The sequence below is a fragment of the Hesperophylax consimilis genome, chromosome 22, assembly GCF_061612785.1.
Source record: "Hesperophylax consimilis isolate HC1 chromosome 22, BYU_Hcon_1.0, whole genome shotgun sequence".
NCBI classification, from domain to species: Eukaryota; Metazoa; Arthropoda; class Insecta; order Trichoptera; family Limnephilidae; genus Hesperophylax; species Hesperophylax consimilis.
Window position 1 is genome coordinate 11,393,625 of NC_142857.1, and position 13,280 is coordinate 11,406,904.

Sequence of the window (13,280 nt, forward strand, 5' to 3'; positions counted from 1 at the left end):
AATTAAGATTCAGTCAAATAATTATTAAAAAAAAAAAAATTTCACATGTAGCAAACACTTTGTGGATGGATATACATAATTCCAATAATTAGAATAAAATAACTTTGTTTTTAATACCACTATATTGTCCTTATATATTTTTAATATATAAAACCAACTGGTTTCAGCTCACCCTAGTAAACCTGTTGGTTTTATATATTAAAAATATATACAATAAATTGGTTTTAAAAACAAAGTTATTTTATTCTAATTATTATAAAAAATAATTATCCTGCTTTATGTCATTTATTTATAAAATGTTCTTTTGATTAAAATGGATTTTGTGCAAATGTTTTGTGCTGAATTATTAACATTATAATAACAAAATCAATTAGTTATTATAATGTCGATTTAACCCAATAGTGTGACAGACCAAATTAAATAAACACTTTTTTAGATATATGTTACTACGATATTTTCTTGAACCTAAAAGGTCTTAGACAGAGCATATGGGGTGAGGGGGGAAGAAGTATGAAAAATGCCAAAACCTACTTAAATTTTTTTATGATTTATCCCATTCACTATCTCAACAAATACAAATAATTTTAAGCTGTTGTAACTGCATTAATAACACAAAAAGAAAATTAGGTAATTTTTGGATAGGGCCTGACACGCTTATTACGAATATTTTTTAGAAAAAAACTTTATATTCGCCTTAATTACTATAAAAGAAAACTTTTTGCATTTCGGGCGGCGGAAAATTATGAATTTAAATTTTCAATTGCGTTAACCAAAATTCACTTCGCGAATCGATGCGGCGGCAATCAGCTGCCATTAGGTACGTCACTGTTATGTTGGTATCCCTGATACATTGATTTGTATCACAAACCATGTTACACAAACCTAGCGTAGCCGGTAAACTAGTTGAAAACTGGGATGTTTTTCTTGCCTTGACGCGAGCAGGCGTTATTAAGGGGCACTTTCCTTTGTATCACAAACCATATTACACAAACCTCGGCATCCCACGAAGATAGCAACGGTCGTATTTAGCTCTTGTTAATGCATCAGTGATACCAACATAACAGTGCGTTCCTAATGGCGTCGCGTTGTCGCCACATCGATTCGCGAAGTGAATTTTGGTTTTATGCAATTGAAAATCAAAATGCATATTTTCCACCGCCCGAAATGCAAAAAGTTTTCTTTTATAGTAATTAAGGCGAATATAAAGTTTTTTTCTAAAAATTATTCGTAATAAGCGTGTCAGGCCCTATCCAAAATTTACCGAAAATTATAATAGTTCAATAAACAACTTCGCACATTTCAAAAGATCGTCATACAAGATGGGTGCCAGGCAATTTTCCACACTTCAGATTTGGCTTCAATGCCGTTCATACAAAATCGCGCAAATGCTATGTCCAGGGCTTTTTAAGTTCACGAATATTCAGAAGATGCATTGATAAATTGAGGGTATGTTGTTCAGATTACTAAATTTACCAACTGATTATGGAAACAAATAATATTTTAAACCATACATAGACTAATGGTTTACATTATAATATATTATACTAATGTATTATAAAGATTAGGTTAAGTAATAGTTGATGCTCAATGAACTAACATGACTTGTCTTTATACAATGTAAAGACACTCATATTATGCACAAGATTATTATTATTACTACTGACAGAAGAATAAGGTGTTACCACTATAAAAAATGTTTTGCAAATACAAAAGAAGCTGAAAAATTATTAAAATAGGTGCTTGAAATATCGCCAGGCTGAGTAATAATGATTATATTCTGAAAATTCGTTGCATCACCTCGCTTCCCTGTCTTGAATACCGTTGCCTTCCTGACTTCTGGCAACATCGCTCAGAACCCCACCTATTTTGAACCCGACCTTACTGAGTTCAAAATCAATGCTTTTCGAAGCATTTTGAACGAGAAGAGATTCTTTGATATCTCCCGTGTCGCCTCCTTCATATTCCTCAAGTTCAGGATCGTTAGATTCTTTGTCCAAAACTTCTTCGGCTACGTTGACCATTGTTTTCGCATTCATCAGGATCTGATGATTGTTCGCCTTGGGTTTGGCGAATCCTTGGGTGACTGACTCGGTCAAAGATGGCAGATAACTGTCGAAAGATCCTTGTCTGTAAGAGATATGATCAAAAATTGTAATGAAAAGTTTAGTTTTAGGATTACAAATTATGTATGCAAAACGTTAAATGAGGGAAAGATGTATTCTTTGCGTTGACAGATGTAGACTAATTACAGTGCAGGTCTTTTAAAAGCAATCTAACCCATCATTTTGTGAACCAAGTATGTGTTTTAGTGCAACTTCATGGATCACATGCGTTAAAGCCATGTACAGGGTTTTCCAATAAGAGGTGTTATTTTGAATAGCCCGCTATTTCGGTAGATGTTACTTTTGAAGCTGTCATTTTTTGACATTTGACAAGTAAAAACTACGTCATTAATAAAAATGGAACAATACATGCTTCAACAATGCATTGAAATTATTAAAATTCACTTGAGTGAATCAAATGCAAATCATCTTGAGTGATGAGGCCCATTTCCACCTCGGTGGCTTCGTCAACAAGCGAAATTGTCGCATCTGGGGCTCGGAAAACCCAAAAGTTATTGTTGAAAAGCCTCTCTATCCTCAACGTGTGACTGTTTGGTGCGGTTTATGGTCCGGAGAAGTCATTGGACCTTACTTTTTCGAAAATGAGGCTGGAGCAACAGTTACGGTGAAAATATCGCTATCGAGAGATGATTAATGATTTTTTATGGCCTGAATTGGATGGTATTGATCTGGACAACGTTTACTTTCAACAAGACGGCGCTACGTGCTACACAAGCAACGAAACCATTGATCTTTTACGATTGAATATCGAAATAACACCTCTTATTGGAAAACCCTGTAGATAACGATAAGAAACAGTTAAATAACTAAATAAACCATACAATGTGTCTAGAAACTCGTATTATAAGCAGGAAACTGGTGAATCTACATCACATTTGGAATCGATTTTGTGGTATGTATAACTTGTTTTGATTTGAGCTTTCGTTTTCAAGTAAATTGAGTCCGAATTTGAAATTTTTTTGGTCATAATTGAAAAAAAAATCGGTCTCTAGGGGAAATTTACTAGGGGAAAAATATATTTCGAAAAACTTTGCATTATGAAAGTGCAACGCCGGGTACTATCATTGAACCAATTTACCTTTCTGGAAGACCAAGATATGCTCCCGGTGCTGATGCAGATCGTGCTCCACGTGAAAGCTTCCCTGGTCGTAAGAAAGGATTCTGAAAAAAAAATAATTAAAAAAATATGCATTAGTCCGATATATCATAATTGTATAAAATGCCAAGTTTTAGACGGAATTTTCATGTAACATTTACTTAAAATTTCAAATAAGGAATTATACAATTTGCCCAAAGAAACGTAAATATTTTCTAAATGACAATTCTTTTTTCAAACTTTCTTTAAGCAGGTAGGTACCATAATATTGAAAAATTCAATACACACAATACGGAAAGAGTTTTATCCAAAGATATATTGACCGGTCGGTGGCCGAGTTGACATCGCGCTTGGGTCCCACCCAAGCGTAGCGTGTTCAATTCCTCGGCTGGCTAAGTCCTCCATCACAACACAAGCAACATTTTCCGCTTTCTGTGGTGGCAGTAGGAGATTTTCAAATATTGTCAGGTTTTTCGTAACCAGGGAATGTTTGTCTTTCTTTAAAAAAAATTATTTAAAAAAAAAAATATTAAATTAGCGTCAACTAATTTTAAATTTATCCAAATACGAAAATGCATATTATCCGTTGACAACTTATTCGTTTAAATAATAATTCTAAAAGGTTAATTTAGTGAATAAATTCTAGGACTAGACTAACCTGGAAGCTGTGTTTCTTGAGCATGGTCTTGATGAGGATGAGAGTTGACACCTTGGGGATACTGGTGACCACCCTGGCCACATCTTCCTCCGTTACCTCCACCAGCTGACAGTTCTCTTCCTCCGAGGGGAGAGGCCAGCGACCGTCCACGGTCACCCATGGGTGTACCTGCAATAAAACATCAGATTCTGGTTACAGATTGACAGATTTAATTTTTTTGATGGATTTCGAAAAGAGACCCCGTGTTCGAGGAGTAAGACTCTCGACTAGCAAGCCGGAAGTAGCGGGTTTAAATCCCGGCGTGCGCAAGTAAATTTTATTTGATTAATTTGTGTTGTTTCACAATTTATTAATTAAAAATAATTTATAGTATATTTGTGGCACGGAAGGTACTCTCAGTATCGTGTAGCCAGGTATTTACCCACCTTCCTCTTCCTCATCTCTTTCCCGTCCCCCCTACCTTCAGCCTCACAACATATCCAAATAAGGGATGCCATAGTCTCACTGGATCCATACAGTTGGTACTCTTGTGCGGTATTTACATAAAAAAAAAACATTTCTGGTGAAATTACGTCACTTCGCCACGTTTTTTGTTTGAATATCTGGTCGAATAAATAAAACTAATTCTTCGAAAATCAGCTGCCGAAACACAGATACCTAAGCCAAATCTGTCTTACATTTTCAACTCTCGTTATAAATTAAAATTTCGAGGTCGAAATTTTGATCTTGCTGATGCAATAATTTCTGCGATGGCTAAAAGTGCAGGAACGTCTTCCTCGTCAAAACTCATCTTGACAGTTGACAGCTAAAATGATAGAACACACGTCTTTCTCATCAGGCGTCTAAAAAAAAATGAAAAAAAATGTCTATGGCCACGCCCACCGCTCCCCAATGTTTCAACAAAGGGAGGAGACGGAATGTGGACGAAAACAAAAATGTTTGCGGTAATGTTTGAGGTATTGCTTGTGGAAACGGTCGCAGGAGACCCCGCTTCACGGTTTTAATAATTTGAATCGGGAATATTTGCATTGCAATATGGCACCGGGGTTCGTGTGATCGCTTGAAAAACTAAACATCCGTTAGTAAAATAGTAATAGGTATAAAAAATAATTTAAAAAATTGATTCCGTGGATTATTTTCCTTTGTCCGTAATGATAATAAATTAATTACCCTAAAAAGATTAACAAAAAACATGGCGTCTTGTCTTGGACTTTGTTTGTTGTTTTGTTGCTGGCTGAAAATTAGCTGAAAAAAAAATACAAGCACACACTATGTATTTCTTGTTTAGTATTAATTTGTACCCTGATAATGCTTGAGCAAAGCGAAACCGGTTGGTAAATAAATTAATTAAAAACTCGTGGTTTTACACAAAATAAGCGTGTTATTTATTTTTATTAAATTATGTTTGCGTTTTTCTCGACCTGCATCAATTCCGGTAGGAAAGGATTGGAAAGACGAGCCGCATTGCAAAAGTGCAGATGGTTACAGTTTTTTTTTTACTTTGTGATACAAACTAGAGATTGTAATTACCTTGTAGCGTCAAAGAAAGTATTTGTTTTGCACTTGAAGGGTTGAAAGCAAAGATATTAGAAGAACGAGATATGCTATGTTGGCCGCCGGACCGTAGGCGGAGTACTGCCTAATTAGGGTACCTTTAATACTATCGGGACGTGTACGCACAGAAATCTGTTCTATGTATTAGTGCGGATACCTTAGCGTAAGCCGTAAGCGAAGGTGTGCAGTAGTATTGGTGAACAAAACCGGCGACACTGGGTAAAACAATTCCACACAGTATGAACTGCTTATAGCACATCTCGTTCTTCTAATATCTTTGGTTGAAAGAAATGTCACTGCCAATAAGTAAACAAATTGGATAGACGTCCAAATTGATTGACTTGAAATCTGGGTATCATTTCGACGAGCTGAAGGCAAACCACGTGACCACATTTTTGGCACCAATAAACTCCGACAAGAGTGCAAATTGAAGTAACCAAATTCTGCGCAGAAAAGCAATGTTCCATTGTTAAGTAAGGCAGAAGTATGCAGCACAGTAAATTGTCGCACTTTTTTACGCAGGATCTGAATGTTAGTTTTTAAACGAACCTCTTGGTTGTAAAAATGACTAGTAATTCGTAAGCAGATTTTATTTTCGAGGACTGAATAGTGGTATTACAATGCGAGTTGCCTGTATATTGTCAGATTCACTTATTGACAAATCACAGAAAGGAAGAGGGTCACGCTGCCTCCCGCTCCCCCTCTCCCTAATTGTCGGGTCAGTCACTTTGATATTTTTGATTAAATCAAGCGAAATATCTGACTTTGATGTTTCCTTAATTATTAAGCTTAAAGGTAGTTGCAAATGTACACATGTAGGTGCTTCCTCAAAACATCCTTTAAGGCAACTTATTATTAAGATATATCCGTCGACAGCCAATATTTTCGTAACCAAAATACTCGAATAATAACAGAACATGAATAGGACTTTTACAGAATTTGAAAATTCACTTAAAGATTGAAAATTATGGTAGTTATTTACCTAACCGCCGCACTTTTGGGCACAGGTTATAGAAATTACACTTTATTTCAACAATTTCTACAAGAAATAATTATTTACATGCACAAATTAGGTTAAATAAATATTCTTCGGGTGGGTTAATTAAGTTATATGGAAACGAATCTTTTGCAAACGTCAATTCATACAAAAAGAGTAAAAAATGGCGGCAAAGGGTTTGTTTTAAAAGGGAAATTTTGAGCTTTGATTGAATAAAAATTTAATTTTAATGCATCTTTTACCATCTCTTCCAACGAAAATAGTTGTTTCTTGTAGTAATTAAGTTGAAACTAAAGGCAATTTTCATCATCTGTGCCTATTAAAAGAGCGGCGATTTGGTATACCTACATTTACAAGATTAATACCAAATTTTCAAATTTAGAATTTCTTGCTTGAACAGATGATCCGTTTCAATGGCCTGTCTGGGCCCTAGTTTGACCTGGAGTCAGTTTTCTTTCATATCGGTATAGATTCATTGATGTATTGTATTGTCTATGTATAAATTACACTAGGTGTTTCCTGTGCTAGGTGCAGCGATGCAAAACATTTCTTTGTAAATATGACATCATTGCAATAACTTCTTACACAGAGAGGAGCAAATTATTGATGAATAATTAATACAAAATTGCTGCTTTAGACACCTAACTGTGCATTTAATATTAAAATAAAGTGCTTTTCATAGAATACGATAATAATGTATTATCAAAAGTGTTTTTGTCGATCTAAAGCAGAGATGAGCAAGCTTTTATACAGGAGGGATAATTTAATCTCGGGGTGCAGAGTACACGGAGAAAATGAAAATTATATGAAATATAATTAAGTTCATTAAAAATCTGGTCAAATTATTCGTTTTCCTGTTAAAAACGGGACTGAAAGCCTATAACGAATGATTTGACAAATTTCATAACAAAATATCAGTAAATCACGAATATTTTATGAGGAAGTCGGAACACGTGTTCTTAAAAATAAAAAAATATACTGTCGCATCTCGTCCATTATATTAATTTTTTAAAAGTATCTTCATTTTTCTCCGTGTAGGTACATATAGCTTGAAGTGGATAATTTTGCAATCGGTGGGGTCGCAAACCTTTCATGTTTTCTAAAGCTGTAATTTTTAAATAAAATATTGATATAACCAAAAACAAAGCACCGCAGGCGAATTATTTTTGTTTCACAGGCTAAACCAATAAATTCTGTCGAGACTATCATTCTTTAATATAAAAAAACGCAATACATATAATAAAAAAATAATTGAAATTTTGGGTGGTTGATTCGAAAAAGACAGATTAAAGTTTGTTGAGTAACCCTTTCGTGTTTTGTAATACCGATTTTGAAAACGATACGTATTTGATCATAGCACCCGAAATCCCCGCATTTCTAATGTTTAATAACATGGTTACAGCTAGGTAACAACTCTTGAAAATTTTTAAGTAAAAAAAAATGTGTGTTGTTTTTGTAGATAATATCTATAAATTCATAGAGCCAAAATGGTAATTATGTAATATATAATTACATTAAAAAATATATATTTCATGTATAAAATTCGCGCGAAAGAAAAAAATCGCAAAGCATGATCCGATAATTATTAAAACACATATTGTTAATTTATTTTACATGTTTTAAGTGTGAAAAAATAACAGTGTATCATTAAATGCAACTTAGGCATACATCAGATTTATGGCAGATTTTGCTCTATTTTAAATATTAGCGCGCTTCCTCTAACATTCTTATTTCCATATCTCTCTTTCAAACCTTCTTATTTTTCTTTTTCAAGCTTACTACGCTTTCTACTTAAAATGAGAAATATCAAAACTATCTTTCGTTATTTATATATTTAGAAACATAATTTGGAAATGTTTCAACTCCTGTAAAACGGAACCCACGCAATATTAAGATTGTATAACAGTTTTCCGCTTAAACCTTTTACAGAACAGAACAGAACAGCTGTTTTGATATTTTATTCAGCCAAGAGTACTGAATGGGCTCGCGGGCCGCTTGTTGCTTAACGCTGATTTGCTCAGCTCTTTGCACTCAAAGTTTAAATTGTTCTGTATTCAAATTAGAGTGCTTTCAAACTAAACTTCTCATTGAACTGAATCTTAAAGCAGATAAACTTTATGCTCAATAGAAATTTGTAATATTTCAGTTTATTTGTTTAATAATTTATTATTGACAGCAAAAATTTCAACACACTGTTTTTGTTTGTTTTCAAAGTCGTGCTAAACGTTAAAGTAGGCGCACGCTTTAATCCCGTGACAGACAACTCTATAATCTCGAGACTTGGCCTATTTCAGCATATGCTGAAATAGGTTTCGCTGGCAATATAATAACATAACCTTCAAAATACAAAACCAGGGTTGCACGGGGTATACTTATTGTGACATCATAGAGAATAGTTGGTGAAAAGCGACGCTCGTTATAATCTAAGTGTTCATAGATGGCGTAAGTTAATTTATTTAATTAAAATACGCTTTTTTACAATATTATGACAAATTATTTGTTTGCTTTCGAACATACGCAATATGAATATGAATAAATTGATGTGTTCGTTTTAAAAATCAATTCATACAAATTCAATATTGTCCGATGATAAAGGCATACAAATTCAATAATTTTCCGATTATTGAATTTGTATGCCTTATCATCGTATTAACAAATTATCCGATGATTCAATCCAATATATAATTTTTTTGCTTTTTCGAAAAAGAGATGAGTTTTATCAAATAATTTGGCTAAAACGGAGTCTAAAAACGTTCGATTACAAGCACTAAACTGGTTTTTATTTATTTTGTAAATAATTTTATAAGAACGCAAAAAAGTTAATCAAGTGAAACTCAAAGTCACAGATAATTTAAGCTATAACACTGTATTTCTTAAAAGTTGTTTCCTTTACGCGTTCATGCATTTCCATCGAAAAAATGTTTTTTTTAGTATTTCACATTTATATTTTTTATTGAGTAATTTATTTTTTTATTTGTATTTTACTCAAGCGAAACGATAGGAAAACATTAAATTTTTCTAAAACATATTTTTGGTATTCATAATGTACACCAATTCGTTATAAAGATTAATCAAAATAGTGATTTAGCATTAACCTTCGCCTTAATAAGTATCAATAATTTTCAGCTTTTATTATAGTACGAGTAAAAAGAAAATATGAAACGAATGCATGGAATGAAGGAACCCAAATTACGGATAAGGCTGGAGAGAGTGGAGAGTCAAAGCTACTTTAATAATAAAAATGTAGAGATTTCGGGAGCAGGTGCCCCTACCCCTCCGGTCTCCCCTGGCAGGAAGAAGTGTGAATAAATAATTCAACAGGAAGCTAGTTCCACTGCGGCGGTCATCAATTCCACAAGATGGCGCACCGACCGGAAGTGGGAGCGCGGAAGCCGGAACTTAGCGGATCTCCGGAAGAAAATTTTTAAAGAGGATCAAAACAGTATTATTATTTTAAAACTCTGTTAATTTCACAAGATTAAGGCAGCGGGAACAAACTTAGGACCGGTTGTTTCGGAGAATTTGAACAATTCATCAAATTTCAACGTTAATTTGCGAGTTCTGTGAAAGTCCTATTCCAGTTCTGATATTATATCATTACAGGCTAGTTGCTTAACAGAACTGAAATAATAACAGAACTAGAAAATATCTTTCACAGAACTCGCAAATTAACGTTGAAATTTGATGAATTGTTCAAATTCTCCGTAACAACCCGTCCTTAATTGAAGTTGAATAATTCAATGGGAGTTTAAAAAAAATCGAACCGTATAAAACAAAGTTTTTTTGTCCATAATACGTCTATTTTTAATAATGGATGCATTTAAAAATATACATATTTTTTTGGTTTGACTGATGATTGAAACTACCTCCCCAGGGACTGCCTCTTAACTGCTGTCAACTTTAAAAAATATATATAATATCTCCTTTTAAATGTTTTTTTTAAGTGTTTTTTTCTTTCCTTTATTCGTAAAATATATTTTTATACAGTTTTTTACATGCTTTTCGACTACCACACTAGACACATGTCCGTATTATGGTAGTATTTTTATTATCTATTTTTATTTTTTTGGTTTGACTGACGATTGAACCTTCCTCGTCAGAGAATGGAGTCAACAACGTACTATCAACACCTAAGCCAATTCCCAATTGGATAGTAAGATAAAACACCCTGTTTCTTTTTCCCAGAAACTTTGAGTCATAACTTTTTTTCACGTTATTTGTATATATTTATTGTAATAAAATAATTACTTTGCTCCATATAAAAAAATAATAAAACGTCAACTGTAAGTAATTTGACATTAAAAAATTACCTACACACTTCAGCACAAACATGATTGAATTAATTAAAAGTTTAAGTCGAATGTTCAATTAACACAAATTATTCAATTGCGTGGCGTAACGTTCAACGTTCCATTTGAATTTTTTACATCTTAATCAAAGAAATCCAATTAAACATGAGATAATTTACATAGAATGAATATTCATTTTCACGCGTAAGCAACCTTTTCCACGATTTTATTACAAGATTTTTTTTACATTAGATCCACACAGGAGGCCCTGAGGAAAATAATTTCCCTCAGGGCTAATGTCATCTTTGGGAATTCTGTGTGGAGGGTTTTTTTAATGAAAGGAAGGAGAGGAAGATCTGGGAATGAAAAAGGTCTGAGGGGTGGGTAGGAATATGGGTTTCAATGTGTCCAGGTGGTCAGTGCGGTGCAAGACTATAGGTCAAGAGAGAGTCCGGCTGGAAAGGTCAAAATGTCCCCCTCAACCAGTCTCTCTCGATCAGACAGTAAGTGGGCAAACGCATCCTCCGCCAAGACCTTGACAAACCTCAACCCATGAACCCAGGCACCCCTGCTTAGTCACCAAATGTAGCGGACCACTTGGGGTGACCTATGGCAAGGGGGTTGGTTATCAAATAAATGGTTACCGGGTCGGCGGTACCCAAACCAATCTCCAAAATTAGAGATTAAGTATTCTTAGTTTAGGTTCTCCATTCTTTACTCGTTTTATATTCTTAAATTAAATAACAGTAAAGGATGCAGCCGTTAATTTAATTGAAAGGTATTATTTTAATTATGTCACTTTATAATTTTATTTCCAGATACTCACTGATTAAGAATTGCAGACCATTTTTTGCGTAGAAGCTTCTTATGCGAGAAAGAAAAACAGCCAAAGTCTTAGTTGAATGGTACTAATAATTACAAGTCTTAATTGCAGATCAATAGTTTTTGAAAGTAGCGAAGTCCTGTTTTAACTCCGGTTTAAAAATTTGTTTATAAGTTCCGTTTAGGGTTCAAGATGGCGACCGTTTATTTTGACTATCTTACTACCATTTTTTCAATATTTTTTTACAGTATATATTACCTATTCTAAAACTGCTACAATAATATTCCATTACCCACGTACTAATATTTGGACTTCATAACATTGAGACATTACGCGCAAAAAGCTGCAAGACTTTTAGCTTCACCGGGGAGTTAAATATATCAAAATGTTTATAATAAAAATATTGTTTTGTGTTGCCGATAAATTTGTCTAATGAAGCCAAAAATTATGGTACCCACCTGCCTGAAAAAAGTTTGAATTGTCATTGAGACATTTCTATGAAAAAATTGAATAATTCCTTTTTTGAAATAAAAAAATAACATATGTTACCTATTTATAGTACCTACTTAGAAATCTTGATTTCAGAGGAAATTTTGTTTTTGATTTCTTAACTAAAGATAAGTCTCAGCTGTAGGTCGCTATTTAAAAAAATCTGAGTTCTATCTCTAGTCTTAGTCTCTAGATATATACCTATAGGTTCCATGATAACTCAACACAGTGACAATTCAACACACCTTTAAAAAGTGATATAAAGTCATTAGAAACGATGAAAAAAAAAAACCTAACCTAACCTACTTAACCCAGTTAATAAAGTTTTTGTTTCATCACTTACCATGACTTTATATAACTTTTTAAAGATGTGATGAATTATCATTTTGATGATTTATCCGGTCACCATACCATATTTAATTGTATGATAAAATTAACTTTTTTAAATGTATATTGGTAGGTAATTTAAATAAAAAAATTGTAATTATTTTCTCTACAGCTCTTTTGTCATTTTACCTTGCTCGAGTAGATCAAAAATCAGCTTAAATTGTGAAAATTCCCAGGGACAAAACGTGACACCATGATTTCCGTAAGCACAGTTCACAACCAAGTTGCACGTGCGCACCACAGGGCACGCTCACCGGACACGTCCAACGGGCACGTCCGTTGGCCACGTCCACGGGGCATTTCTTTACGGGAAATCCCCGGCATCCGGTGAATATTTTATCACGGGGTGTATAACTGTATATAGCTAACAGATATCCAACTTGCAAAGAAATTAAACTACGAGAAACATTGAATAACAAGAAACGAAGGATTTTTTCATGAAAAGCAATTACACGAGCGCTACAGAAGAAGCCTTTGCTGTTTTAATTAAATGTGTTTATTTGTTTTTCTGTTTCTTGTTCTGTTTATTAATTTCAGTTTAGAACAAAAATAAGTTTATGTAAAGTTTTGAATATAAAACCAAGTCAAATAATCTTTCCGATTATTTTTAATGATATACGTTTATACTGTTTATTGTTGATACTAGTCGTTACGAATGTTGGGTCAAACACAGTAATCATGCAGATGCATTTTTTGCATGTTTATACTGTTATTCGACTCTAGAAAAGAAAAAAAGTTTAACAGTGGGTTCCTTTCTTGATACGTGTAATACAACATGAACTCCGATTGCGGTACCTGTTAGCTGAGCATTTTTCTCCGGCATACCCAATTTCTATCAATTTATAAGAAGTTTCTTTTAATATT

At 33.6% G+C, this 13,280-nt stretch overlaps 1 protein-coding gene across 5 annotated transcripts in view; it reads right to left on the reverse strand.

Moving 5' to 3' along the window:
• Positions 1-1,268: 1,268 nt before the first annotated feature.
• The window catches only part of LOC149412846 (calcium/calmodulin-dependent protein kinase kinase 1), a 561,749-nt gene continuing 549,737 nt past the window's right edge, over positions 1,269-13,280 (reverse strand). For all 5 annotated transcript variants that reach the window (XM_089645632.1, XM_089645633.1, XM_089645631.1 and 2 more), the window contains 3 exons: positions 3,878-4,045; positions 3,202-3,284; positions 1,269-2,127 (listed from right to left, as the gene is read on the reverse strand). In XM_089645632.1, coding sequence (XP_089501758.1) covers positions 1,794-2,127; positions 3,202-3,284; positions 3,878-4,045 — 585 coding nt within the window. In that variant the 3' untranslated portion in view covers positions 1,269-1,793. The remainder of the gene's footprint in view (positions 2,128-3,201; positions 3,285-3,877; positions 4,046-13,280) is intronic.